Source organism: Lissotriton helveticus, chromosome 3_1, assembly GCF_964261635.1.
Source record: "Lissotriton helveticus chromosome 3_1, aLisHel1.1, whole genome shotgun sequence".
Classification (NCBI taxonomy): Eukaryota; Metazoa; Chordata; class Amphibia; order Caudata; family Salamandridae; genus Lissotriton; species Lissotriton helveticus.
Window position 1 is genome coordinate 1,195,815,745 of NC_136061.1, and position 25,558 is coordinate 1,195,841,302.

The 25,558-nt window shown below is 42.0% G+C and overlaps 1 protein-coding gene across 1 annotated transcript in view; it reads right to left on the reverse strand.

Annotated features, from left to right (window-relative positions):
• Positions 1-25,558, reverse strand: part of JHY (junctional cadherin complex regulator) — a 443,466-nt gene that overhangs the window by 415,008 nt on the left and 2,900 nt on the right. Inside the window, exon 2 of the mRNA XM_078681831.1 lies at positions 535-997. Coding sequence (XP_078537957.1) covers positions 535-893 — 359 coding nt within the window. The 5' untranslated portion in view covers positions 894-997. The remainder of the gene's footprint in view (positions 1-534; positions 998-25,558) is intronic.

Sequence of the window (25,558 nt, forward strand, 5' to 3'; positions counted from 1 at the left end):
AAACAAGGAAAGGTTTTCTTTACATTTTTTAAGAGCAGGCATGGGTCCGTGAGAGCACTGCTTGCTCTTAAAAAACGTTTTCGCCACCATTCACAAAGGGGAAGGGGTTCATTGGGGACCCTTTCTCATTTGCAAATGGGTACCATCAGATTGAATCTGATGGTAAACTGGGAATGTATTGTGACCGGTATTTGGTCGCAAAACATTCATACATACCGCTATAATTTGGGATTAAGAAGGGATGCCTTAAACATGCCTCTTCCTAATCCCGACTTGCAAACTCATTTTCCGATTTGGTAACAGGTTGCCGAATTGCAAAATAGAGATTGGTATATTGGAAAAGCATTTTTATGTTCGCAAACGGGCCGATTCTGCAAATAGACCTGTTTGCGAACGCAAAATTGCTTCATACATGTGGCCCTTAGTACTATTTTGTGATGTTGGATGACATACTGTCCTTTTACCCATACCATGACATGGTGAATATTATATACTGCACATCTACAATCACTGTCCTTGTCAGATACTGCTTACCGTCCTTGATTACTCTCCATCTGCTGCAGACGATATAATCCTTCTTTTCCACTTTTCAGTACCTTAGTTGAGTCTCCATTTGATTCCTTTGCTTCAGCTGTATCAAGATTTTTGTTCATATGACCTTTCTGCTGGGTCTCCTGATGCACATGCTCCTCATTTTCAGATATCCAGTGCTGTAGTTCAGATTGATATTTTATCTCCTGGATAAGGCTGTCTGAGTCTGAATCATGAGAACCATGTAAACTCAGGTGTAAATCGTCCTCACTGTTGGATAACCCGGTAGGCATACCGTTGATTTGGCTACTAAGTGCAGGTGAGTGGACTAGTGTCCATTGCATCAGATTGTTTTTATCCATATTCTGAAGTACAAATAGTTCAAATCAACGGAAATCTTAATTTGTAGATATTTTGCTTCGTTGCTTCATTACTGCGTATTTTTAGATGTGATCAAATTCATTATCTACAGTAAGAGATATAAGTATAACAGTAAATTAGGAGTAAATCCTCAGTTTAGATTTTAGAAAATAAATACATAGATAATTACATACATACATTAGGGTTTCAATTAAAAATATAGTGGGAAACAGAGAGAATTAAATTTAGAAGTTTATAGAAGAAAGCAAGAGATACAGTCAAAAGACACCTCCTCAACAACCAAACCAAGCTCACTTCACCCACAAATAACAACCTTTCAGAGAAAGCTCCGCTGCATCTTCGTCAAAGTCATTTAAGACAGCTTCAAAACACCTTTATCAAATACATCATTCAGGAACATCATCTGTTAGCATTTCCCAGTTGAAACCAATATTTTTTTAGGGAATGGGGCCTTCCTAGATACATGTATTGCCTTACACGACTTCTTGGTCACTGAAGAAGACTGGATTCATATCCTGTCCACATCAATTTCTAGACATGCTCGTAACTTTGGACACCGTGGAGCTGCTTCCAACAACTTTCTACAGTTTCATTATAGATGAGCAAACAATAATGTCCAATTACTTGCCCATAATCTTCATTACTCTAAATCCTACTTGTCCTCGTTCTAATCATTACTTGTGAGGAATACCCATTCAAAAAACAGACCTAGGCGTTTCATGAGAATACACAGTGTACACTAAGTGACTACACAGTATCTAGTTTCTTTATTAAATTATGGAGCAATCATGAAAGGATGCCATTTTCCATTTGTCGCCCTCGCAGATCCAAATGAGATGATACGCCCTGTGAAAATCAAGCTTGGTAAAAATCTTGTCCTGTTGTACCTGATCCTGGAGTACCGGCATCAACGGCAATTGATATTTATTAGTAATAGTCGACTTGTTATGGACTCTGTAGTTGATGCAGGTGAGGAGATCACCCACCCTTTTGGGCATGAGAAACAAAGGAGAGGCTACAGATGATGTTGTGTCAAATCTATCTGCAGGACAACATCTCATCTAAATACTCCTTCAAGTGTAGGTTCTCTGGATCAGACAGGGCATAAATCCTAATACATGGGAGAGTGGCTCCCAGTACTAATCTATCCTGCAGTCGAAACTGCAATGGGGAGATAAAGAAGAAGCTTTGGCCTTGTCAAACACATCACTAAATTGTCTGTGTGGTGATGTGGACTATCTGAGGTAAGACAGGTAGAGTAAGGAAGCAGAAAGGCCCAGTGTACTGTTTCCTAGTGGAAGCACTGCAGACGATGCTTAAAGTCAAGTGTTACCGTGTGCACAACTGAAACAATTCTGGGGGTATGTAGCTGTAACCACAGTACCCCTAAGAGAGCCCCAAAGGGTTGGGTATTGATGAAGTTGAAACTAATGTTCTCAGAGTGCCCGTTGTTACAGATCGTGGTAAGTGGCTCAGTGTGATACGTTATCAAACCAGAGGACAGTCTGATCCATCTAAAGCACAAACAGGTTCGGGTTCTTTCTTCCGTAGACCTAGGATTCCTAGCTCCTGGGCAAGCTTGAGATCCAGGAAATTGCCAGTCGCCCCTGAGTCTAGCACGATGGATTGCTTTTGCCTTTTGGTATTTGTGATTACTAAAGTTATGTTATGTTATGTTATTTGGTTTTTATAAAGCACACAGCTACTCGATAGAGTGTACCGGCGCTGGGCTGAGCGTATAAAGACATAACAGGGCGCTGTTATGGATAAAGTCACTGTTATGGAGAATTACCATGGAACCCGGGTGACAGTACTTACAGGAACACAAGGACACTCCTCCACCCAACCCCTAGTGACCTCAGTGGCCACATTTGCCACAACTAGTCTTTTCTTGAAGCTCAAGTTCTTTGGTTTGCAGGACATTCATGAGCAAAGTGACCCCCCTTGCCACAGTAGAGACACTGACTCATAGCATAACTTTTTTCTTTCTTATCCTGAGATAGAGGCCCCCTCACCCCACTGCTCTGCCTAGGTTCCAGACCACCACTAGGCTGTCCCTCTATCTTTTCAGACAGAAACATATAGACCCAAGGGATATCGGTTTTCCCCTTCTCTTCGTTATGTTAACGTATGAAATGGTCTAATTTAACCACAAGGTCTATAAACTCAGGACACTCATTGTGGGGAGGGGTCCACCACCTGGGCTAGGATATTCTTCAGCTATCCCGTAACCCACGATAAAACAAGGGGGTCCTTTTCTCTGGGGTCAGTGCGTCTCAGATACCAATCTATTAAAGATAGTGCGGTACGTTAATAAATCTTAGTTTCCTTGTTTCAAATTAAAGAACTCTGTGCCACTGGCTTGCATGAACGTGTGTTTTGCTCACAATTTCTGCATTAGTTCCTTAAATGCTGGATAGTCATAGAGGACTGAGTCATCGTTTTCTACTAATAGCATGGACCAAAATAATTGACAATGTCAGCTAAATAGGAAATCACACAGGTGCAGCGTCATTCGAAAAACAGCAGGTTTAAACAATAACTGCAGGTGGCACTGATTTACGAATACGCTGGATATAGTGTTGTCACCACTGAACCTTTCTGAGGTGGCCAAAGGGATAGACACAGTTGTCACCACTGTTAGATTAACAGGGGAGGTATCCCCACCACTAGCGTGTGTACTTTTGGTAGATGAAATGGGCAGGGTGGATCATAGGCTTCTGGGTTTTGGGAAATGCTCCTGATGGCTGCCCCCGTGCATCACCTGGGAGTTTGTTTTTGCTAATTCATACTTCAAGGACTGTTATTCCTGTTTCAAGGAGTAAACCACAGTGTGGACCATGTAAGGGTGTGAACAAGGGCCTTGAAGGATTAGACCAGTGGCAGTATCCCCAGACAGTGCAGGGCAAGGATGCCGTCTATCCCCCCTCTTGTTTGTGTTAGCGCTCGAGCCACTGGCCATTAAGATATGTGCGGTTGGGGTAGACAGAGGAATCCGCTTACGTGGATGACAATACTATACCTTAATAACCTGCGAGGCGCCAACAAGCTCCTACCCACGGTGTTTCAAAAATTTCAAGCACTCTCAGGCCTAGCCATAAACGAGTCAAAATCGTATGCTCATTATTTTAAGGACACCGACGGTTGGAACCCATCCACTTTGACCATTGGACGATTCCCATTGCGCCCGCCACCTTTAGGTACCTTGGCATACAAATATACAGGGAGGCACAGGATTTATTAGATGGCAACCTGGGCCGTGCTATCAAGGCTCTAAAAACCCATATAGCTTCCTGGACCTCACTGTCAGTGGTGGGGAGGGTGGCTATTTCTAAAATGGTTATGCTTCCTAGTCTGCTTTACTTCTTTATTAATTCACCAATAATAATCCTGTTGCACATCTTTACATCACTAAACACGCTCCTATTGGAGTTAACATGGGGTGGCGGGCGTAGGAGAGTGAGACTTGCGAAACTTCGCTGGGCATGGATCGGGGGGTCTGGATGTCCCAGACTTCAAGGCATATTGCTATGCGAGCCAACTCCAGTGGCTCTCATACTGGATAGCAGGAAGACACTTGCAGGAAATAGGGATGACACAGAAAACATGGGAGAGAGGCGCACTCCACACCTTGCTGTTGCCAATGGGAGGGCCCCTGCGGACAGTGCCGCTACTGCTGAAGGTGGCAGTCTCCTACTGGAAGAAAGCTATCCAATATACCAATGGCCTGCTCCCCTATCCTCCTAAAATCCCAATGCTATGGATCCCTACACCGTCATAGAATAGTCACCACCAGATGTCTGACCAAATGGTCAGACGAGGGTGTTACCATAATTGGGATGTTGTTAGTAGACAACATGCTAATGGATCTCAAAACTTTTGTCAGGGAGCAAGGGGTTCGTAATTCGCTATATATTCTCAACGCTAGCATCAGTAGATATCTAAGAAGTACCTGGTCACCAGATGGCATGGAGCCCCAAACACAAGATCTTTTATACATGCTATATCTCATGGGCAACGAGCGACACATAACTAGGTGATAGAGGTATTCGTTCTCACGCAGCAATCCCGCTCCAGGAGCTTAGAGACAAATGGTCCGATGATATCGGACGTGTATGTCAGACAAAGAATGGGAGCGAATACTTGAACACCCTAAGAAAGTATCCTGTAACCCCAAGTTTAAATTAATTCAATACATGATCCTACACAGGGCGTACTTGACTTCTCAAAGATTGAGCAAGATGTTCCCGGACACAGCAGATATAGGTCCCAGATGCTGCACACAGCCAGCAGACTTACTACAAATGATATGGGCATGCTCCCGACTAACCTCCTTTTGGGCAACTGTGCTCAATATCCTTAGTGAAATAGCACCTATTGAGGGAGAGGACACAATTGAATACTGCATTCTAGGGTTGTGCAAGAAATGTAAAAAAAAAAGTCTAGGTTTGCCAACCTGATGTTAATACTGGTGAAACGATCAAATCAATCACAATGTGATGGAAGGCTGCACTGCCCCAATGGCATAGTGTGGTTGCCCGATGGGGAGGGCTGAAAGCAAAGTAATCAGAAGGGAGGAAAACAGAGGTTTACGAAAGACTACGATTTCCTTGGCATGGGATGCAATGTTGGAGCTGTTTATTTCTGCCGAACTATCGCTGCATTGAGATTCTGTGTCACTCCAGTGCTTTGTGGCATCACTATGGGCTCCTTTAAACAACAGGAGAGAGAGGGTTTTTTATGTGAAGGAGCACTCTTGATCCCCCTGAAAAATATAGTCAAAACAACAAAAGAGTACACTTTTCTTACGAGAAGAGCAAGCAAGAAGAATCACACTAGATTGTTTAGAAAGCCCTCACTCACCAACCTAGTTGGTGACATGCTTCATCATCTGGCCCCACCAGGAAGGTCTAATACCCCTCCAGTGGGCTTTGACGCCAGAATTACTGCGGAGCTGGTTGATTCTTGTTTGATTAATGAACTAGTACAAGTGAAATGTGAAGTGGGTTAAAAGTGTCAAGGTTGTGGCCGAAAATAATTTTGACGTCGGCCAACCCAGCACGGTTCAAAGACGAAGAGAGCAATGTGTAAGTTGAATAGATGGTTCAGCTATGTCTCACTGTGAGTGGTCAACATGTTTTTGCCCATCTGGATGCAATTAGCTAGGACCAATGTGAAGACCCCGGCGGTATGAGCACACTAAGGCTCACCCTAACCTGGAGGTCAAGTGTGAAAAAACAGGAAATAATTGTTAATTAAAACCTGCTGTTGGTGGGGTACCTGAATCTTTTTGGAACCCAGCAGTTACATCTAGCGTGATCACTAATCACACCATGGGTCTCGGGAGGGGGGTGATGGCTGATAGGCACACCGCCAGCAAAGCCAGGCTCCCGCTCCGTACCTGGTCGGACCCCACTGGGGGGAGTATTAGACCTTCTTGGTGGGGCCAGATGATGAAACACTAATCACACCATGGGTCTCGGGAGGGGAATTATGGCTAATAGGAACAACGCCAGCAAAGACAGGCACACCCCTTGCACCAGGTTTGAGAGCAACTATCTGGCAATAAGTATTGAAATGGATTCCTATTCTCAGATTAGTTCAGTTTTTAAGATTAGAGCTCACTGCCAAAACACTGCTTACGACCAGGCTGCAAGGAGTCTTAAACAGCGGGTTCATCTTGCTTCAAAAACTGAAATGTGCATCTGCAACATCTTTTAAAGCTAAACAGCGCAATTATAACAATGATACAAACACAGCACTACTTTCCCTCTTCCTGACAGACATAAAATTAACCAGAAATATAATTTAGAAGTATAACAGCTTTGGGAACAGAGATTCGATCAGGCATCACCCTTGATAGAACAAAGACCTGGGCAGTGCTGTGGATACCAGCCTGTTTAAGGTGCCACGTTATGGATGGCCAGCGCTTATATTCCCAGCACCTTTTGAGAAGTTCCTGTCTCAAGGTGTGATTCACCTCGGATGTAATGACAATGACAACGGGCTCGAATGTAATGCAGAAATAAAATGTCATCCTTTCAACTCATTGCAATTAACTGACCGCATTAACTGGTGCTCTCACCTTTTCAACATTTACAAGATCAGCCTCATGGAAGTCAGGAATTATGTGTTACTCTCCCTCTACTGATTGGCTAATGACATGGAGTTACAGTTGACCTCAACACATAACAAGAAGGCTGTGTTGCAGTAAACATGATTACACCTACTTTATAGGGTGAGATAGACCCAAATTCCACAGAAACAAAACAGAGGAATCTCCTTGGATCAAGCCATTTTCTTTGGTCTAGGACCAGCATGGCACATGCCTCCTCATCTTTCCACCAACTCAACAAACCACTTCCACCAAATTGGAAAAGGCTGTACACATGCTTGCACAAACATATAGTATCATCTCACAAATGGACGCAGTCTTTGGATAAACAAATCTGTAACTGATTTCCCCAAGGGTGCACAAAAAGGCAGATTACATTTCCACTTACTTAATTCCAAATCTATTCATCTTTGCTTCAGATAAAATCCCTTTGAGTTCTCTTTTGAAACCATCAAGATACTGTTTAATCTACTAATTGAGTTATTAATGGAGGCCAGTAAAACGTATGCTGTAACTCAGGAAAGTCAATGAAGTAAGGACACCTTCTCAGCAGACACTGCATTGAAAGGACTTCCACAGCTGCTATTCCTCTATCAATCAGTAGTACAAAGCAAAAAACAAAAATCAGAATGGGGCGTACTCAAAAGGTAAAATGATTACTCTCAGATGAAGTGTCTTTTAATGTGGGCGCATTTTTGAAGGCTGCCAAACGGTCCCGAACTTCAATGCACTGAAGATGTATGTTGTTGCAATTTGGTACTGTATGAGATATTCTATCCTCTTATCTGAGGCCTTTTTCATAATGTTTAAATCTTAATTTAAAATGCTATGATGGGAGGAGCCAAGATGGCAATCGGAACAGTCGCATGAACGCTTCGCTCTGAGGTCCCTTCCTCCCCGCACGCCTATCCTGACGAGAATCCTGAGCGAGGCTTTTTGATCTCCGTTGTTAGAGTGAAGCGATCACTTACCATCTAGTTCTGGGGCCCCACCGTGCAGTGGATCCAAAGAACTGCCCTCGTCTGCTTGCCGGCCTTCGTGGCGCTGATGCCGGGGCCTCGAGTGCAGAGGTTGTCCGGCAGTGTTCGTAGTGTTGGCGGCCCTGGTTTGGATGAGAAGCCGGTCAGTGGGAGCCTGAGAGCCGCGAACCGAGAGAGTTGGTGCTGACCCACTCCCACTAGTGGGTTGCCCCGTGAACCCGAGCTGTCGACGAGCCGGAGACAGGCCGAGTCGCCCCGTTCCCCTTGGGTGTGGCACCCGCCCATGTTAATAGTCCCGTCCGGGAACCGGCGGTCGGCTCCCGGCGAGCTGCGGGGAGCGCACCCGGCCTTTTGTTGACTCTCCTTTCTGCACCAAGCGCCGACTGTCGAAGTTCAGTCGTGAGACCTGTTGCCTCTGGTGGTCGGACTGGACTCGGAGGTGGAGGGGAAGTGGCGGAGAACGAAATGGCTAAAATGGCGGATGGCGCCTTGGAGTGCACCCCTCCCGGGGACGGAGACACCGCTGAACTTGAGACCCCCGGAATTCGGCTACGTGGGGAGACGCTTACGCATAGCCACGTACTGGTTGCACTGGTTACCCTGCGGACTGCTCTGCTCCGGAGCTCCCGGGACTTGGAGGGACGGATCGTCGCCATCGCTGATCCGCCATTTTGTAGCGTAGTGGCTTTTCCCCGAGTCGGTGCCGATGAATCTCCTTCTGTCGCAGTGCCATGTTCCCCGGATGAATCTACAGTTTTGAGGGTGCGATTGGATCTGGCTCCTGAGTTTGTCTGCATCTCACCTGTTCCGCGAGTGGTGGTCTCATCGAAGCCTATTTCTGCCCAGCAAGTGGAGAGGCTCCATCGATCCGTGGTGCGTGGTGCATGGGCTACGCTGCAGTGCTTCTCACATCCTGTGCTTTCCTTTCCGTGCTTGGCAGACCTGTTTTTGGACTTGGAGTTGTTGGTGGTTGGGGTATTGTTGCATTCTGGCCGCCGCCATGCATCATCAGTTGTTTCTTGGTGGCTGGGACGATGTTGGGCGGCGGCGCTACCTGCTCTGCCTGGAAAGATTGAACCTTTTGTACCGAACTGTCCCCTGACTGCACGGCTGTTTAACATTTCTACTGTTGACAGGAGTTGCCAGGGGTGACCTCGCATGGGACTTGGAGGGACTTCTTGCTGGTTAAACGGTGATTCAAGGACACGTCTTGTGGGGCTGTTACTGATTGCGTTTTGTGCGCTTGCTGATACTTTTACTTTCTATGGCTTCTGTTTATACGATTTTTGTATGCAGGGGTGGGAGGGACCGGGTATCTGAATCCCCGGCTCCTCTCCTCATAATTTTTCTTTCTTGTCTTCCTCTCTTCTTCTCTTTATTTCCTTTCTTTAGGGTAACTCTGGGGCGACAGGCACGCTGTTAGTGGGGTAGGCCATAGCCATTACGGTGATGTAGGGTGGTGGGTGTTGGGGGGGTTTTGTTATTTTAGTTTGTTTTGTTCTATGGTCCCTTTTTCCCTTCCTTCTTAGTGGGGTTGGCTATGTCTTTCTCTTTCATCCTTTTTTCTGTCGGGCATCTGCACTTGCTTCTTCTTTTTGTCTTGTACGGGTGGGTTTTCCATATGATGTTCTCGCTAAATCGCTAGCCATTGTTTGACCTTTACTCCTGGCCTGCCTTCGGCGGGCGTAGCGTGTTTTCGGCCTTATTGCTCATCATTGATTGCCGATTGCATGGAGGGATACGCCCCTCCCGTCTCTTCTTGTTTATTGTGTAGTGTGATGCCTCTGCTGATATAGCCGCAGCCTCTTTTTCAATGTTATAAAAATGAAACCTCTCCTATCCTTGTGTTTCGTTGTGCTACAACCACGTAATATGACTCTACCGTGATTCCTCTTTTACCGTAAACATTTACAATGCTCCTGTCTCTATCTCCTGATTTCGCGGCCGGCCCCAGTGGTTGTAGGCCTACGCCTGTACTGATCTGTTTGAATAAATAAAGGTTTTAAAAAAATAATAATAATAATAAAATGCTATGATGTAAAATGTTTTTATCATTTTATCATTTCCTATTCATGAATAACTTTTATGGCTGCCACAATGCTGCCGAATAATGTTTTGAACTGAACTGAATTGACCACTCTCAGAAAGTGGATTATTAGTTGGGAAAGGGGAATTACACCCTAGTTAGATCTGAACACAAGTGACAGTGAGCCTCTGCTCAGCCCCATGTAGGTACGTAACAAGCAGTAGGCAGTTTCCAGAAGAATCATGTTTCAGGCTCAAATAGTACCAATGATTGTAAAGTCAAGAAACAAAACAGTACAATTTCCCGACTAATTTAGAAAACTAGAGCAAATGTTAATAAACAAAAACACCTAATTGATCAAATCTGTATAGGGGATGTAGAAACGTGGGATATTAGTTGAGGGGGTAGAAGCAGTACTCAAATATTAAACACGATCCTTGTAAGGATGAACTACAGCATTCACTCATTAACCTATGGTTAACACTCTGGTAGCAGTCAGGTTTAACTTAGAGGCAATATGTAAAGTTTTTTATGCCGTACTCAAAAAGAAATAAGGTGAAAACACAACAGAAGAAGAATCACAAACAATTACCTTCTCAAGCTCACGCAAAGTGGGCCGTCTGTGTTGGCTGGAGCCATGGGAAGGAGGCTGGCAATGCCATGGCACAGAAAGAGTAAAACAAACAAGATGATGGATGGAATGTTGCACAATGGCAAAACATTCACCCCCTGTCACAGATCTGGGTTTAATCCATCGTTATTTTGCTCACCAAGCCAACCCAGTTCAGACATGGCCATATGCAAATCAGTCTTGACCCTGTTCCTCATTGGAACAGTCCAGCCCGAACTGCCAAGCCATGTCTTTCCTGGACCGGAATCAAGCATCCTAGGACCGGTTTCCGGCTATCAGCCGTCTTCAGCCAGGATAGCTTGACTCCAGTGGCGTAGTGAGCAAGGGACCCACGTCTGGGCATACCCTTCCCACATAGGGTGAACAGCAAAACAAACAAGATGATGGACGGAATGTTGCACAATGGCAAAACATTCACCCCCTGTCACAGATCTGGGTTTAATCCATCGTTATTTTGCTCACAAAGCCACCCCAGTTCAGACATGGCCATATGCAAATCAGTCTTGGCCCTGTGCCTCATGGGAACAGTCCAGCCCGAACTGCCAAGCCATATCTTTCCTGGACCAGAATCTAGCATCCTAGGACCGGTTTCTGGCTATCAGCCGTCTTCAGCCAGGATAGCTTGACTCCAGTGGCATAGTGAGCAAGGGACCCACGTCTGGGCATACCCTTTCCACATAGGGTGAACAGCAAAACAAACAAGATGAAGGATGGAATGTTGCACAATGGCAAAACATTCCCCCCCAGTCACAGATCTGGGTTTAATCCATCGTTATTTTGCTCACCAAGCCACCCCAGTTCAGACATGGCCATATGCAAATCTGTCTTGGCCCTGTGCCTCATGGGAACAGTCCAGCCCGAACTGCCATCTATGTCTTTCCTGGACCGGAATCAAGCATCCTAGGACCGGTTTCTGGCTCAGGGACTGATTTGCATATGGCTGGGTTCAAACTGGAATGGCATGGTGAGCAAATAAAACGATGGATTTAGGCCCAGATCTCTGTACTGGGGTGAATGTATGACATTGTTCTGCATTCTGTCCATCACCTGTTGTTTTTGCAAATGGCACAGAAAGAGTGTCACTGATGGTCACTGCTGTAGCGCAAAAAGCAATTCGTCAATGAAACATCACTTTGGGGATTGTCATGTATTATCAATGTCTGCGCAAAGTGCAGGCCCGCATTGGCAGCCATCGTGGATGGTAGCTGTTGGCGAGCAGTGTGGGTCCCGCATTGCTTGTCGACATGGACAGTCACTGTTGGCGCAAAAAGCAGGTCCTACTGGAACTTTATATTGCATGTCTATGCAGGCAGTTAATTTGTGGCGCAAACAGGTCACTTTGCATTCACCAAGGGTCCAAAACCTTTGTATCTTAACATTTTCTTTAGGAGGAGTTCTCCCTGATGCCAGCCTAGGGTTTAGAACCTGGGGAGCACCCTTTGGTGATCAGGACTCACTTCAGCAGAGGACAGCAGCAGGGTTCAGATGGTGCTGATCAACTGGGCCGTTGCATGGAGGCCTCTGGCAGCTTGTTGTGTCCCAGGAGCTCAAACTAGAGGTCAGCCAACTGACCCTTGGAGTCACTCTGGGTAGCCCAGGTTCAAGACAAGCAGGTCCAATCTTCTTTTTTCAGTTAGAAGGACAGTCACTCTTCCTCAGTGAACAGGGCAGTCCTTCTTCTGAATCTCCCACACATACAGAAGTGCTCTGATGAGAGTTTCTGGAGGTTCTTTTCTACCTGGTGCCAGCCTTTGTGTATGGGGAATTCTCTGACCAACACCCAAAACTGGTTCTGGTCAGTTTGCCCCCTTCCCTTTATTCTGGCTCTACACTTTCTAGGGTGAAAAAGGTAAGGGCAGGCCTGGAGTTAGGTTATTTTCTGTATTCGGCCTATGGGGCCCTTTGGAGTATAATCAGGGAACTGAGCAGGGCATAGATCCTCCCCAGCCATCCTGTCAGGAAGACCCTCTCTCTCTCTTCACCACTCAGCTGCTTTTGTCTCAATGTCTGTAAGGGATAGACAACAGGACAACCATCCATAGATATGTGACTCAGGACACTGGCAAAAAAGCACCATTGGTTTAGGCAGAAAAATGCCAACTTTCTAAAAGTACAACAACAACAATATGTTTGCTATTTTTCAGAGTTAAAGTTCTGGTTGGAAGACAATTCACCAGGGTCAGACTCAGCAGCTGCTTCTGAAGAGGAAACTTTTGAGGAAGTAATAAAACTTTGTTTGGAACTTCCTTGAAACTCAGGGACTGCCCTTCCTGAATGTGGTCTAGTGTAGAAATCTGTCCTTAGATAACGATAAACCATTTCCAAATTAAATGTCTTCTTATCTATTTCAAATTGTGTGTTTTTTTGATTGATGGTGAAATCCTTGAATTTGATAATTTCTTTCTAATTGTTTCCAGTAGTGCCTTAGCTTCTGATACTGTTTGTCTTTCATAGCTTGTTACAGTAATTGGATCTCATCCAAATGTTTTTGGTATAGTCGCTGGGCCGTTTTAATAGATAGAACCATCCAGTCACAACTGCATTTGGTTCAAATTAAACTAAACTGTTTGCAGTATTCAGGGTCTTCTCTGAAGATTACTGGCATATTATCCACCTGAAGGCCCCAAGGAATTATCCTTTCTTTGACTTTGAGATTCTCTAGTATCTTTTCAGTAGTACCCAGTCTTGGTCCTGAGGAGACCCCAAAACAACGGTGTTCAAAATTAGTCGACCTTTACACATTAGGGAGTTGTTGGACTTTTCAACTACATATAGGCATTTCTTATTACAAAATTAGGTGCCTTGTCTTGGTACAATGAACTACTTCCTGCTACAACCCCTGTCCATGTTTGATCCTAGAAGTTTGGACAATTGGGTTACAATAGATAACTCCTTCGATTTGAAACTGTGGACTGGTACATTGTATATGTGTTTTGCACTGTTAAAAAAATATTTTTTATATAAGCTATGATTTTGATTTCTGAATAAAGTGTGGGCTAAACAAGCTCATAAAACGTTTGTTGATATCATCCAATATTTAGGATTAGATATGCAAAATGAGTTCAAACAAAGATTGAAATGTTATTATGTATTTGATATGTGGTCCAGTTAATTAAAGTTCTTGATGACTAAGGACTGAATTTTGCATTGGTTAAATAATATCAGACAAGGTATATTGATGTGATGTTATGGTATGTTTAAAGTGTCTAATCTTACTGATAAAATAGACCCCAACCCCTTTGTTTGAACTTTCTAGAAGTGGTATTTAAAGAAATGTTTTTACTTAAAATACAACTTTACCATTAAAGAGGATTTTTTATTGCAATTCATTTGAACGAAAACCGTCCATCACTATCTGGTCCCAAACTGATGTTAACACTTATTAAAGTTTATTGAGATAACCCAGTGATACTCTATGGGAGAGATAGGCATTGCAAAATGAAAACAACTTTAGGAGCTGTTTACGGTCAGGACATGTAAAACTTAAACACACATGTCCAACTTTTAAATACCATGCAGCACGCCCTATGAGCCCTTAGAGCCTACCTTAGCGGTGGCTTATAAATATTTGAAAGGAAAGTTTGGGCCTGGCAAAAAGTTTATACTACGAGGTCAAAAAGGATGTTTAAACTGCCTTACAGGCGGCTGTTGCAGGCCTGAGACATGTTTTACTGTACAACTTTAGTGGGTGGCACAATAGGTGCTACTTCCCACTACCAGCATTTAATTTATAGGCCATCCGTACAGGTAGTATAATTTATTAGAGACTAAAAAGTAAATTAAATGTTCCAATCATGTGTAGGCAAATGTACCAAGTTTAAGTAGAGAACATAAGCACTTTAGCACTGGTTAGCAGAGGTAAAGTGCACATAGTCCTAATGCCAACAAAACAAGTTCAGCAAAGTAAGTGAGTAAAGGTAAAAAGCCTGGAGGAATGCTACACCAAGGATGCCAGGTCTAATAAGGGGAACCAGAGATATAAATCTTTAAAGCACCTAGTGAAAGTAAAGGTGCAATGTAAAGTCTCAGTTCGGGTTGACTGTGACCTAAGACCAACTTGAGGCTCACCATGAAGGAGTGGAGGTCAGCTAGAAGAAGCAGCCTGCCCCCATCCAAGTTTCACTTTGAGACTTAATCTACATTTTGGAGATCAAAGTCTTCCAGAGGAAAAAGGTCCAACCTGAAGCTGGCTAGGGTCCCTCAAGGTCGGATAAGTCATCATCGAGCTCCTGTTGGTTTTGGCACCAAAAGTGCAGAGCAGAACAAAGGTGAATTTCGGAACCACAAAGGCTGCGTTACTGCTGGGACAGATTTGTCACCTCACCATCATCCGAGGTTTACTCACGCACTTTTGTGATTCTCAAAATCTAGTAGCAGGGCAAGCCTGGATGCTGTGGCCAGGGAGGGTTTCAAGTGGCTAGATATCTGTACTCCAAGGACCAACTGGACCAACTGGACCAGCTTTTAGCGCAGCAAATAACTCTGAGTGGGACAAACTTGGTTTTGTTCAGGGTGCACCCTCCCTGGAAAAATATCAGCACTTTGTCACGGTCCTGCAGAAATAGAGAAAACAATTCCCTCTTTTTTCCAAATGCTGGAGAAAAAAATCGTATTACTTCTGTGGCTCCTCAGTCCTCAACCAAGCTTCTAGGCAGCAGCTCTTTCTCAAGTCAGGACTCCTGAATGCTCCAGTCTTCTGTGGTCAGCAGTGCTATCTTGGAGCTAGACGCCTTTCTGCTTTTTGTGCCCGGGAAATAGGCTAACAGGAGGTTTGCCTATAACAGCTGTTCAAGTCCCTGGGTGCTAGCAAGAGTTTGGAACGCTTCAGTCCTTCTCTTCCAGTGAACTTCTTTCTCCAGTGAGGTGCAAGTACTTCTTTCTCCAGTGAGGTGCAAGTGCCATTCTGTGCACTATCCGTGAATGGGGAACATCCTACACCCAGTCCTGACTGTTCTTGACCACTGTACACACCTCCTTTTTTAATGTTTCCTTTTTTGTTAAACGCCATAAATCCAAAATGGATAATCATGTCTTTCATCTGGATGGGCGCTGGTTTGCCCCTAGATACTCCCCTATTTAGCAGAGGTATTCTACCATCTGTAATGGTCAAAAACTGATTTTCCCTACTATTGAGGTTGGAGCCAGAAAGTCAAGAATGGGAGTAGATCAAGCAGCCCAATTTGGCATCAGCAATTCAAAAGAAGTGTGATGGCTGACATTTGTTCTGTAAACTTTTCATGCACCCCTACTAGATGGTTTATCCCTGTTAAATGAACATATGCAGACAGCACCCCTGAATTCCTAAGCCAGGAGGGCAAGCCAGTGTCCTTTAAGAGCAGGGTCATTAAATTTCAGACATGGATGTGTATTGAGACACTGTTATCGGCTGATTGATAACATAGTTTTGAACTTGTTTTCACTCAGGCAGCACAAAGTACAATTTGTAAAAGTTACTTTTCCACTTGTGTTAGCAAAAGTTTACTTTGACAGGGGAATATTTTTTTAAATAAGTGTAAAATTATTTTGGATCATTTTGATAGCATCTTCCCAAGTAAAGATATAAAATAAGGATTTTCTTTAGATCTATGCCTGTTCAAGTACAATTCAGCTTTATCTACACATTGTAAAATGATTTTGGTATTTATAAACAGTGATGGCATGCTAGACAAACTATGTAGCATGCTAATGTTTAGCAAATTAAACAACCAGCCATGCGGGCTTACAAAGCATTCTTTAGTGTGACTTATTTAATACTGAAAAATTAGTTTTTCTACATTGCATGGGCATTTTTCCTTGCTGTTTGTTTATGCAGTGCTTTTAAAACGCAGCCCAACCAGAACACAAAGGTACCCCTGGCAACCATAGATGTTTACAATATATGGGGTTGGTGTAAATAAACACTGACCCCCAAGCAAAAAATGTACTTTCCATGCCATTAATGCATTTCTTGCACCTTCTACCATGGCCTCACAAGAAAGTTAAATAAGTCAACTTGGTAAATCCAATGCAGATTACATGCTTTAGGGGGAAAGCACAGGCACTATACCACTCATTAGCAATGGCATAGTGCACAGAGTCCAAAAGCCAGCAAAACCAGACAGGAAAAATGGGAGAATCACAACAAAAATGGTGGCAGTTCTTATAACCACTTCAGCAAATACAAAAAAATAATAAATAAACAAAACATCATCCTGGTGCCAGAAGGTATGTCAAATTAAGTTATCTCACATCGCATCCCCTCCCCCGTCTGCACCCTCTCTTGACACCCAGTGCAAGAGAGAGCCTGAATCAAGAGAATCAGTCTCATCTTTGGACCTTCTACTAGCACAGAAAATCTCACAGTTGCTCATATACTTACAAACGTTTACTTTGTAATTCAGTCGTCATTCTAGGACAGTATTGTTCCTTTACCACTTCTATCCCTCACCAAACTGTTAGTAGACACATGAATCCTTTCACACCTATAGCCCGTGACTAGCGTCAAACCGTCATTCAAAGGTATTTTCTTTATAAATTGTCAAATGAATTCAATAATTCAGACAGATGTAAAGCAGGTCACATGGTTCCATGTCACCAATGCTGCACGGAGAGCACCATTTCTTTCTATTATGTCCACCACAATCTACCACCACAGTAGTATAACAGGGCCATACTTTCCAATCTCTTCTACATCTTGAACTACAATTTCTTCCTGTGATGCTCAAATGTTGAATTTCCACAGCGGCATAATATGTACAAATGTAGGACAGAGGACAATATAACATCTTCTGTCAGATTAACTTCATTAGAAAAAGTCACTAGGATATGGTGTATTGTGTACAGTCATCCTTTATACAGCTCTATCAGAATGACATTTCTGCTTATTGTGATATGAGATTACAAATCTTGGAGAACATGTGCTATATTTCCTCATAACGTCAAACACCCACTTAAACTTTTCTTAGACGTTTCTTACCTACTCAAAAACAGCAATAATTTCCAAATGTAATGCATGGGGCAAAAGATATATTGAATTAAAAAAGATTGTGTAATGCTGAGTATTTTAATTGTGCTTCTTATTGTGCACAGAATGGTGGCAGGATGCATAAGAATATCTTGGCAGTACTCAGCTGGAATGTAGCAGAGATAAGATCTTCACTGACAGATGGTCTGGGATTTGAATTTTGCAAGATAGTTGGGATAATGTGCTTCCAGGAGACCTGGGACATGGAGCGGCGCATTTAGGGCCAATGTAACACCCTCACTACATGGTAGATCGAAGGAGGTTTTGGCAGGAGGTTTGGCAGGTTGTGACAGGGAGCAAGTTTCCTTTGAATCAGGATTCATCCTGGGCGTCCACTTATCTTTTCCACACAAGGTTAGGGTTTTGGCAATTAACATCTATAGCTCACCCTCGTCAGAGGTCCAGCTGCAAGCTGAGCTAAGAAAATTCTGGAAAGAGACCTAACTTGTTTTGTCTTTTGTGCCTATAATCTTGCTAGTAAGAGACTTTAATCACACACCCATGGTCCTTGTGTAGTCCTAATAGGAGGAAATAAGGCCTTTGTGAGGACTCCGAGGATATTCATTTTATTCATTCCTGCAGGGAGATATTTTAAATCTCATGCTGTCTGAATTTGTCCTCACCAACCTTTGAAGGGTAGGGGTATTTATGTTTCTATAGGATTTATCTTGGTGTCCAATGTCATGATTCCCCTTCCTATTAAATGTAAGACAGAGTGGAATGCTAACAGTGATCATAACCAGGGCTCCTGGTTTCATGGTATTTATTTTGTAACATTTCCGTCTGTATTTACCATATTTTTTTGGGGCATTCTTATTGGTATTTATCCATATTTATTTTGTGTTTTACAAATATATAGAGTCATAAAATGGTATATTTCCACATTTATTTAACTTATAAACATGCACTCATACTTTGCTGACTGTCGCGTTTTAGAACATTAAAATCCAAATATAGCAAAACACTACACCCTCATGTAAATATGAGCATTATAATACAAATATATGTTACCATACATCTGCATTTAGAGAAATCTCGACCTACTTTTAACTTCCCATGCTGCCTATCTGCTCAGCTGTGGTCCTAGAAATCATGACTAAACAGTATGGAGAGTCATCAACAAGAAGCACACTTTTCTGCATTTTTCACTTTTAAAAATAAATGGACAGGAAACACTTTGTTTTCTGTCTGTAATTATCTGTAAAAATGTGTAAGAACGGAAAACCGAGAGCCTTAATCAAAACACACTCATGGCCGAGTTCTGCTGGTATGGTTTTAGGGAAAAGAGCAACAACATTCCTACAGAAACTCTTTTAATTAAGGAACAATGTTGGCTAATTTGGTTGACGTAAGATCATCACTGAGGTATTTACGAGGAATTTGGTTCAAAAGTTCTGAATTTTAAGTGTGCCAGCATCTAGACTCCGCTGACGAAGATATCGTGGATTCTTACTCCACTATCTGTAGAGGTTCAGACTGCCCTAACTAGGAAAAGCAAAAGGCTAGAAAGCCATGGTCCTAAATGGTTCAACAAAGGCTGTTCTAAAGATCTAAAGTTGGCTCTCCAGCATAAGCCAAGGTCGAAAGAAGCTGTATAGGAAGCCAGAAGGCTATATGTGCTGGAGCGTAGTAAGTGAAAGAGTGCCTTTAAAAGAGAAGCGTCGGAAATTTTAAAGAAGGCCTGTAGCTCTAGGGATAGCTCAGCCTTTTGGAAAGTAGTAAACCAGCCACTCTTCAATGTGGTAGCAGCTACAGATAGGGCCCAAACTATCAGTAGCCCACTTCGAAATTATTTATGCGAATAATAGCCATCCAACACCCATCACATTTTTAGATAGGGAATTAAAACAACATTTTTTTTTTAATTGAAAGTCAGGGCAAAGTACATTCAATAATACATACATATGTCTGCAATCAAAGCCATACAACCCGTTGATTCTGTATAGTAGGACATTATAAATTTTTCTTAAGCCTCACTCCAGACTCCCACCCCACCCCACACCGCCTCAGATCTCGTATCTCGTCACATGATCACTTCATCCGTCTCTAAGTCAGGCGGATCGCATATATAGCCTCTGAACTTATTCCGTGCCCCCCATACCTTTTCCCATTTTTGTGGACAGCCCCGGTGTATAAAGACCGCTTTTTCTGCCATAAAACAACATTTTGACCTGGTGGAGGTGAAGGAAGGAATTTTGGTCTTACGTCAGGAAAAGCTCTGGGCCTGGATGGTGTTCCGGGGACCTTTTTAAAACATGTTGACCTCTGGGCCCCATTAATCATTCAACATTTAAAGGCAGTAATGTGTGGCCATATTCCCATATCTTGGAAGCAATCAGTTATTATCCCAATTTTTTAAAAAGGGTACCCAGCAGAGCATGCGTGCTATCAACAAATTTCTTCGATAGACACTGAAGTGAAAGTTCTAGGTAGGGTCCTGCGCAATCGGCTAATTGAGTGGGTAGATAGCAGGAAAATCATGTTGGAAATTCAATATGATTTTAGATCAGGACGAGGTACAAAGAATGTGAATCTTTATTTATTAATCGACAAATACTCAGTAGCAAGGAGGAAAAGCATTAATTTGGCCTTCATGGATTTCAGCACAGATTTTGACACAGTGGAAATATCGAAACTGAGGGTTGTGCTGAGTAACTTTTCTGATTGATTTTCATAAAGAACTAGAAGCTCAAGTAAGATTTGGACCAAATGGTGAATGCACTATGGACTTTTATTTAGAGAGTGGAGGTCAGTGTTATGTTCCATTGTATGAGTATTATTTATTTAATATAGGCACAGGCTCATTTTACTCTATTGGTCTTCTGGAGTCTTGAGTCTGTGCCGTATAGTTCTGAGAGCAGTTGGGAGTCATACTTTGTTATTGGCAGATGTCCTTTCGTGATGCTTTTCACTTTACCAATAAAGTGATTTATTTCTACATTCCTGCCTTCCCGTCTACTTAACAAGTTTGGCGACGATTAAAGGAATGACAGCATCACTTTGCCGAACCCTATGCATGTGGATTTCGACTTTTGCAACTTTAATGTAGTTTTCTGCTCCTTGGATTTTTTCGGAGATCTACTCTGCAACGCGATTGTGTTTTTCTTCATTCGTGGCTTCTATGGGACATTTGCCTACGTTTTTCTTTTGTCACTTTCTGCAACGTTTCTCTGGATTGCGACATTTTGTCATTGTTTGAATCATCACTCACCGCTACGTTTTTGGAGCCTGGACCCGTCATTCTTCTTGGAACGTATGATCCTTCGCTCAAATTCCTCTCCTGCTCATTCTTCGAATCTCCACACTGGCTTTACAGGAAATAGCGTGATATGTCATTTCATACGTGTTACATGCCGATTTTCCTGTTGTCATCGCGTACGCGCTGTACATGCCCTAAGTGCCGCCATTTTGTTTATGGTAGTATCCTAGCAACCATTTGGAGGTTTTTATAAGGAAGATATTGAGCGATTTACTGGATTTAACATTTTAGATTCTGATTATATCAACAGTGCGATGTTTTTGTTTTATTTTCTTCATATTATCCAGATTGTTTTGTGACTTTGCAAAGTGACTTCAATATCTGTTTTAGTCAGATTTTTGCCGGTGATAAAAAGTTTTGCTCATTACTTAACATTCGTAAGTTGACTTGTATTTCCTGAAGAAATGTCAACTTCTCAGAATTACAATTTATCGCCTCCTCAGTGTTTTTGGCCAGCTGGAGGCACACCTTGTATGCAGTGGCCTGAATGGAAGGCGTATTTTATCAACTACATTGATACTTTAGATGCCAAAGGAAAAATGTCGGCAGCTGAGAAAAAAGGGATCTTTTTGCATTCTGTTGGTCCTGAAGGTCTTAAGGCCTATAATCAAATGCTTAAAGTGAGCGGAGGCAGTGACCAAAACGTTTTTCTGCTGCAATTGATGATTTTGGCCGTTATTTTGCTCCGAAAGTGTGCATAGGCATTCTCCGCTATAAATTTTTTCAGAGGAAACAAAATAATGATGAATCAGTTGATAACTATGTATCTGCTCTCAGAACACTTTCTTTGGATTGTCACTTGGGAACCCTACAAGAGGATTTAATTAGGGATCAAGTCGTTATGCACGTCAGAGATTCTTCTATTCAAGATAGACTTTGGATCAAAGGTGATTCGAAGTTGGAAGATGTCCTTGCTATAGTCAGAAAGGCTGAAATGTCTTGTAGGAGTGCCAAAGAAGTAAAAAATAAATGAGGAGAGTAGTAAAACTAACTGTGTTGTGGCTAAGATTGAGGGTGCCCAACCTAAAAACAATTTTAAAAATAATGATACTACTAAACGTTACACAGATAGCACCAAGTTAAGATGTTTTAGATGTGATAGTAGTTCACATTTGGCAAATTTCAAAGGTTGTCCTGCTATCAAACAGAAGTGTTCAGTGTGCGGTGTTTTGGGGCACATAGCTAAAGCTTGTAAGAAACGTATTCACAAAAAAGGGTAGTGTGTTGAGGATGCTGATTCTGATGATAGCGAATTAGATCATAAGGTTAATGATTTTGAGAAATCTTATATGCTCAACATTATGGAGGGTTCTTCTGTTGTGTTAAATATCGACAATAGTGCTGTAAAAAAAAACATTTGTGATATGATGATTGGTGGAGTTGAGATCCAGATTCATGCCGATTCTGGATCTCCTTACACCATAATTAATTAGAATATTTGGAAGTCAAAATTTGTCATCAAGCTTGGTTCCTTACTGTATCCTAGTGATGTTAATCCTGTAACATATTCTGGTGACAAAATTGACATTATTGGATTTAGAGCTCTTATTTTTAGATTCAAAGGCCGTGAGTGTATTGCCAAACTTTATGTTTCAAAAAGTGGACCTTCGGTATTAGGATGGTTTGATCAGGGCAAACTTGATATCATCCTCAATCCTAATGGACCTGAACCAGTTATGGTCGTTGGCGATTCTACTCAGTGTAGCGGCTGCATGCTTAATAAATTTCCAGAAGTGTTCAAGGAAGGCATAGGAAAGTTGAATAATTTTAGACATAAAATTGTTTTAAAAGAAAATGCTTGTCCTAAAATATATAAAGCAATAAATATTCCTAACGCAGTGAGAGGTGAAGTGCAAAAATAATTGGACAAATTGGTTGAAAATGACATCATAGAGAGAATTGAATCCTCTGAATGGGTATCTCCAATTGTTGTAGCTAGACGTTCTAATGGCTGTATCAGGTTATGCATTGATTTGCGACATTTAAATAATAATATTCTTGTTGACCAATTTCCACTACCCCGCATAACTGAAATGTTAGCTCTTATTGGTAAAGCTACATTTTTCTCATGTGTTGACTTATCGTCAGCATATCATCAAATTGTCCTAGATGAAAATAGTAAGAAATACACCGCATTTGTTACTCTCTTCGGATGTTTTCAATTCAAGAGAATCCCGCTCGGTCTCGCTTCGGCAGCCGCGGTCTTCCAGCGTATCATGCATGATATTTTTAGTGAGTGTAAAAATGCGGTAGGTTCCCAAGATGACATACTTATATTTGGTGACAACAAATCTATCCATGATAAGACTTTGGAAGAAGTTCTTTAAAAATTATCCATTAATGGGCTTACAGTCAAACATTGTAAGTGCAAATTTTGTGTTAAATCAGTCACGTACCTTGGTCATGTTCTTTGTGAAGAGGGTATCAAACCTAAACCTGATCTTGTTAAAGCTATTCAAATGGCACCTTCTCTAACTTCTAAAGATGAGGTTAGATCATTTTTAGGGTTAACCGAGTTTTATGCAAAGTATGTTCACAATTTTTCTTGCGGGTGTTTAATACCAGACAATTATTAAAAAATAAGACCAAATTTTCTTGGACTGCGGAATGTGAAAAAGAATTTATAGATGTTAAGTCAGCTATAGGTAATGCCTCTGCCCTTCATAGTTTTGAACCTCAGCTCCCTTGTATTATAACTACAGATGCCAGCTCAAGGGGTTTGGGGGCTGTTTTATCCCAAAAGAATTATAGTGGTGTTGAAGCTGTAATTGCTTATGCTTCTAGAGCTCTTTCCCCGGCTGAGATGAAGTATTCTACCACTGAGAGAGAGACTTTAGCTGTAGTGTGGGCGTTGGAACATTTTAGGGTTTTTGTGCAGGGGAAAGAGTGTGAAATTAGATCAGATCACCAACCTTTAGTCGTTTACTCACTACTGATGGCATGGTTAATGCATCAGCCAGAATTGCTCGTCTGTCAATGAGATTGCAAGATTTTATTTACAAAATGGTGTATATTCCTGGACGTGACAATATAACCGCAGATGTTTTGTCTAGGCTGCCTTTGCCCATCAAAGAAAATATTCAAAACTCTTGGGACGATTTTCTTATTACCCTTGTACATGATGAAGGTGTGTTACCAGTTGATAGGGAACAGTGGAATCTTGAATTTTCCAAAGACAATGTTTTACAAGCTGTTCAGACGTTCATAGTTGAGGGTTGGCATAATAAGAAGAATTTAACCTCTGATTTAAGAAGTTTTTGGGAGGTAAGGAATGAGTTGGCATTGTCTAATGGTATTGTCTGGAGAGGTGATAAGATTGTTCCTCCTTCTGGCGTGAGAGACAGAGTGGTGAGGCATGGTCATGAAAGTCATAATGGCATTATCAGGACTAAACAATCGGTTAAAAGACTGTTTTGGTGGCCTGGGTTAGACATTTTTGTTGAGCGAATTGTAAGGGATTGTCTTCAGTGTGCTAACTCTGATAAGTCTTTGAGAACTTTGAAACCCAATTTGAAAGGTCATGTTGTTCCCAATGGTCCTTGGGAATCTATTGCAATGGATATTATGGGTCCTATTGGTCCTGTCAATAAGTACATTATTGCTGCTATTGATTTGTTTTCTAAATGGCCCGCTGTAGAAATTGTGGATAAGGTCAACACTGACAGTGTTTTACTTTTTCTAGATGAGATTTTCACTGAAGAAGGTCTACCTGTTCGGGTGTTTACTGATAATGGGGTACAATTCTTATCCAATAAGGCGAAGGATTATTTTCTGAAAACTGGCATTGTACATTGTACCACTTCGTTGTATAATCCAAGTGGAAATGGTATTATAGAAAGGTTCAATAGAGTTTTGAAGGCTGCTATACAGATGTTTGGTGTTGAAGATGGCAAGTGGGAAATTCAGGTTATGAAGACTGTGTGGAAGTATAGGACCACTCCTAATGACATGACTGACTGTGCTCCATTCGAGATTATGAGAGGTAGATTAGCAAGAACCAAAATTAATCCCTCTTGATTATTTCCTTGTTCTAAATGTCAGATGGATCTTGATAAAGTTAAGAGAAGAATGGAAAAAACTCATTTTGTAAACAAACACAAATTTGATTTAAGAAGAGGTTCCAAAACTGATCCTATTGTACAAGTGGGGATGTTGGTAAAAGTAAAAAAAACATGGAGGGTGTCAAAGGGTGATAGCCAATTTATGGGTCCTTTCATGGTAAAAGAAGTTTTGAAGAATGCTGTCAGATTGTCAAATGGAAAAGTTTGGAATTGTAACAAAATCGCTATTCTCCACGGAAATAAGAATTTGTATAAAGAAGATCTTACTTATAAAAAGACAAATAATATTTTTTCTGAGTTAAGTGAGGATTTCGAGGTTGTTGAAAACAAATGCAATGTCTCTAATACCAATACTGATTGTCAAGAAATGGTTAATATTCCATCTGATTCTTGTAATCCTAATGTTGATCATCAAGAGGAAGGTCTTTTGAATTCAAAACGTCCTCGGAAAAAGCCTTCTTGGTTATCAGACTTTATAACGTTGATTCAAAATAAGTTGTATTCATGATTTAATTTAATTTATTTTATTTTTTTTGTGTAAGGGGGAAGATGTGTTATGTTCCATTGTATG